The sequence below is a fragment of the Poecilia reticulata genome, linkage group LG2 (genome assembly GCF_000633615.1).
Source record: "Poecilia reticulata strain Guanapo linkage group LG2, Guppy_female_1.0+MT, whole genome shotgun sequence".
NCBI classification, from domain to species: Eukaryota; Metazoa; Chordata; class Actinopteri; order Cyprinodontiformes; family Poeciliidae; genus Poecilia; species Poecilia reticulata.
The window spans coordinates 15,059,554-15,064,300 of record NC_024332.1 but is presented as its reverse complement, the minus strand read 5'-3'; the positions used below and the strand labels follow the sequence as shown (position 1 = coordinate 15,064,300).

Here is a 4,747-nt window from a genome sequence, read left to right as displayed (position 1 = left end):
TGTATTTTCAGTATTGTGAACACTTGGTGCAGTCACAGAAATCAGGCCTTTTTGTGGACGTCCACACACTGATAGATGTTACAGATGACAGGATTTATTTCAACAGGCTTTACAATGAAGCAGACAGCAGATTGGCAGCAACAACAGGCTATAGATCCATATTTAAGAAGGTTTTATGTGAAATAAATTACAATTAAATCTAATCCCCAAATGAAGCATTTCAGTTTTTTTTTTAAAGCACTAAATGGTTCTAATGCTCTGTATCTATAAAATATAATACTAAACCCTTTTCAGGTATCTGCAGTGGAGTACAAAACATCAACCTTAAACTTAGCCTTAATTGTAAAGCAACAACTAATATTTACCCATCAACAGTCTGGAGACTTTTCACAGATCCACTGCATAGAAGCGTCACATCTAAGATCATTCCATTTCTTGAGATTCTTCCAGATATGTACACAATCCTCTTCTCCATTTCTAGTGTCTCTACCACCATTATCAGGCTGGTAATCTTCCCACATTTTTTTAAGTCTGTGAACAAGAGAGTTATTTCACATATTATCTTTCACAACAAACATAAAGGAAATGTTAGTTTATGAGTTTTGATGTTCTACATTACAAGTGGAAATACAGTAGTTGGTTTTGGAGAAGATAAATAAAGGATTCCCATAGTTTGCATTAGCACAACTTCCCATATTTAAAGGACTCTATTTCTTTACTTTTGAAAGGGAAACTAAGTTGTGTTCAAAATAACTTCAGTGTGTCTAAAATAAGTAAGTAAATGTCAGAATTTTCCATTTTCTTGATTATTTCTCTGTTTTTTCCTATTCAAAGGAGTTTATTTTGGCTTAATGTTTCTGTTTAGCTGTGAAACCTTCCTGGAGTGAGAATCAACTGAGTTATTACTGCCAATAACTAAATATTATTAGTTTTATTATTAGTTTAACCCTTACAGTAAAGTCATAATATTACAAAACTAAAGTCGTAGTTACTTGAGAATAAAGTCATATTATTACCAGAATAAAGTTGTAATGTTGTGATAAAATGAAGAATGTTGAGCATCTTGTGAAATTGGTTTGACAAAGTCAGTCATTGTCTCTGTCCATGTTTCTGCCCTTCCTTACTGCAGTCACTCATCAGTTCAATCTATAACATTTCTCTGTTCTATTGTTAAATATCTAATCAGGCCGATATAGTTTGATTTCAGAGAAAACTGCAATTAATTAATACGACCTGGCTGTTTTACTTTTTCACAGAATGAATTACATGACCAATTAAACTCTACATTATTATTTTAAACATTTAAATTAATAAATTACAGATCATCAACATTATGCATATCATTACAGTTGAGTGTCAATTTTCTGTTATTCTACTTTACAGATTAGTAACTTATGTAGAAAAACTAAACTAAATACAAGTTTCTATCAAAATCTGATTTCTAATGTTGAACTGTTATTATTTTGAACACGAATGTTTTTTATAAAGAATAAAACACCAGCCTTGGTACAAACTAAAGTAAAACCATTTACTTTAGCTTGACTCTAATCCTGACTCTGGATTAGTCATGATTAATATAAAAAGAGGAAAAACTTACTGAGAACTCAGAGGAGTGCCATCAACCCACTTCCAGGATCCCTCCGTAACTTGATCAGTCAAACCAATCCATGTTGACGTCTCAGTGAGGGTAAGAACAAATTTCTGTCAAAGAAAAAAAAAAAGAAATATTACTTTTAGACTTGAATCACAACACAATGTGTGCATATTATGATTGTCATCCAAATATGATCACTTTGAAAACCATAATATGCTCAATGTCTTAGAAACCCCACAAAGGAAACCATTTTCACACAGATTCACTTCTTGTCAACAAGAAATGCAATTGCATTATTTGGCAGGTTTCTATTTGAGATAAATGTTTGTAAATGTGATTGGAGGTTTGAGACGACACTCCAGTCATACTATATCAATTTATATGTTGGAGTCTTTAGTGTAAGTGTTTAGTTCCAGGACAAGTGTGTTATGTGGAAAAATGAAGCACATTGTATGAAACATCCAAGACATTCTTTTTTGTCAATCAATCAATTTTATTCATAGAATACCTTTCATACTAAAAGCAGCTCATGTAAAGCACTGCTAAAATGTAATTGCTCCCTTATGGATTTTTTTGTTTAAATATTTCAGATCAGCCATGTTGGGACTCAGTCATGAAGGAATTAACTGTGAGAACAAACAGACTGAAATAAAGAAAAAAATACTAATATCAAAATTAACTGAATTAATCCACTTTGAGTCTGATGAGAAAAGGAGAAGTGTCACAGCGTGATCATGTGACATTATAAACACGACCTAGTGGCTCACTTCCTTCACTTCCTTCCCGATTAGTGGCTACATTGAGCAGGATGTCATCTCTAGATCCAATCTCTCTGAAAGAGAAAGTATTGCAACTTCAATTAACCCTTGTTGTCTGTTCTATTGGCATTTTTCTTTGCTCTCATCTCGCTAACCTGTAAAATTAACCTGTATAAAATACTAATCTCTGTTACTTGAATGCAAAAGGTAAAATGATTATATGCAATTGACACAAAGGTAGCCCCACGCTACAGTACTTAAAAATGTAGTTTCAATATTCACATTGAACAGTGACATCATTGCATAAATTTATTGGTCAAAATGTAATTTTTATGCCCTGCACAGTGGTGCAGTTGGTAGAGCTGTTGCCTTGCAGCAAAAAGGTTCTGGGTTCAATTCCCGGCCTGGGGTCTTTCTGCATGGAGTTTGCATGTTCTCCCTGTGCATGAGTGGGTTTTCTCCGGCTTCCTCTCACAGTCCAGAAACATGACTGTCAGGTTAATTGGTTTCTCTAAATTCTCCCTGATGTGAGCGTGTGTGTGGATGGTTGTTTGCCCTGTCTGTCTTTGTGTTGCCCTGCGACAGACTGGCAACCTGTCCAGGGTGACCCCGCCTCTTGCCCAAAACATTCGCTGAAGATAGACACCAGCTCCTCCCGACCCCGACAAGGGTTTTAGAAAATGGATGGAAGTTCATTTTTACTTTGTATTTTGAATAATAACTCAGTGATTTTGTTGATTGAGGGATTGTAAGGTTGAAATATTTTTGTTGAATAAACTCTTACATTTTGGAGAAAAGATGCTTGTTTTTATTCCAGACACAAGAAAAGAGTCATGCTGTTTGAAAACATGATTGAAGAAATTGAATCATTCATGTATTATATGTAATACCTAGGCAGGTATTTATAATCAATAAGAGACTGAAAACTATTTCCTGATGATCAAGTATTGTCACGACTTGATAATTTTGATCTAAATTACTATTATTGTCTTTAATTAGCTTTGGTAGTTATTAATTCTCGTACATTGCCAAACCAAATGTTACGCAACAGAAAAGTAACCTTACTCTCTGACAGAAAATCCAAAATTTATCTTTCAAAGGATTTTTTTTCTTTGAGGAAAAAAAATATATATAAAAATTGGTGTAAAAAGATGCTGTGAAATATGAGAAATAAAAATAAATGTATGTCACACAGAAAATGACATAAAAACATGAAGATTCTGAGCTTTCCATTTTAGCATTTAGTCATGCAACAGTTTCCATCCTTCAAGTTAACAGACTTTTCAGCTACCGTCAACAGAAGAAGCATTATCAACAATACAGATTCAACAATAAATACCTGACGATATGAATAAAAAAAGATGGAAAACTAAAACACTGTCAATAAAATGTTAAGATCATTTTACAAAATTAACCCACATTGGCATAACAGCTTCATGCCATGTGGATAGTTGATAAAAATTTCCTTCTGTGTTAACATGAACTTTAACCCTTTAACTGCCATGAGGACATTGGTGACCTCCTGGTCCTTCTAATCCTATTCCATCTTAATGAAGCTACATTACATAAGATACGGCAACAAATATGTTTGAAAGTTTACTTCCATTAAGTGTTATTAATACATCAATTCACAACAAATGTCATCTGGAGGAACTCAACTTAAAAAAATCCTTTCTATTCAATCATATCTTCATTCCAGTTGATCCTACTTATCAAATAGTACAGTAGGCTTAGTTAATTATGTAAAGTAATTTAAAAAGTATCTGTCTAAGGAAACACAGCAGATTGCATTGAGTCATTGACTTGTAGCAATCATTCCTCAGGTAGTGACAGCAAACAATCACATCATTGACTTCAAACTGAACATGCATGTAGCGACAGTGGAGAGGAAAAACTCTCCTTTAACAGGAAGAAACCTCCAGCAGAACCAGATCCTGAAACAGTACAAGTGACCATCTGCCACGACAGACTGGAGGTTTGAGATGACAGAGCAGATATACATAACTATAACTTTGTTTCCCAAATCAAACTCACCTTAACAAAAGGTGAGATTCCACTGGTTCAGCAATTCTAATCTTCAGATATCTTTTCTCACATATGAAATGAAGCCCTAGGCGAAATTTCAACCTGTAAGACTCTTCCGGCATCACCTATCACCACGCCTTCACCTCAGCCAATCAGGAAGCACCACCTCTCTACCTCGATCCAATCACCTGGCAAAAGCTCCTTCAGAAGGCGAAGCAACCACAGATCCACCCGATTCAGTTGTGCTTCAACCCACAACTGAGGGTGGTGGAAACACCACCACCCTCCCAGACAGGTCCCCTCAAGACTCCGCTCTCCAAGTGTAGCAGTGTGATGTTGTTACACTAGATTGTCAAGTGATAAGCTATTC

At 34.9% G+C, this 4,747-nt stretch overlaps 1 protein-coding gene across 3 annotated transcripts in view; it reads right to left on the bottom strand.

Moving 5' to 3' along the window:
- LOC103478799 (C-type lectin domain family 4 member F-like) overlaps positions 1-4,747 on the bottom strand; it is an 18,348-nt gene that overhangs the window by 2,267 nt on the left and 11,334 nt on the right. For all 3 annotated transcript variants that reach the window (XM_008432863.2, XM_017308776.1, XM_008432851.2), the window contains one exon: positions 1,598-1,701. In XM_008432863.2, the coding sequence (XP_008431085.1) occupies positions 1,598-1,701 (104 nt within the window). The remainder of the gene's footprint in view (positions 1-1,597; positions 1,702-4,747) is intronic.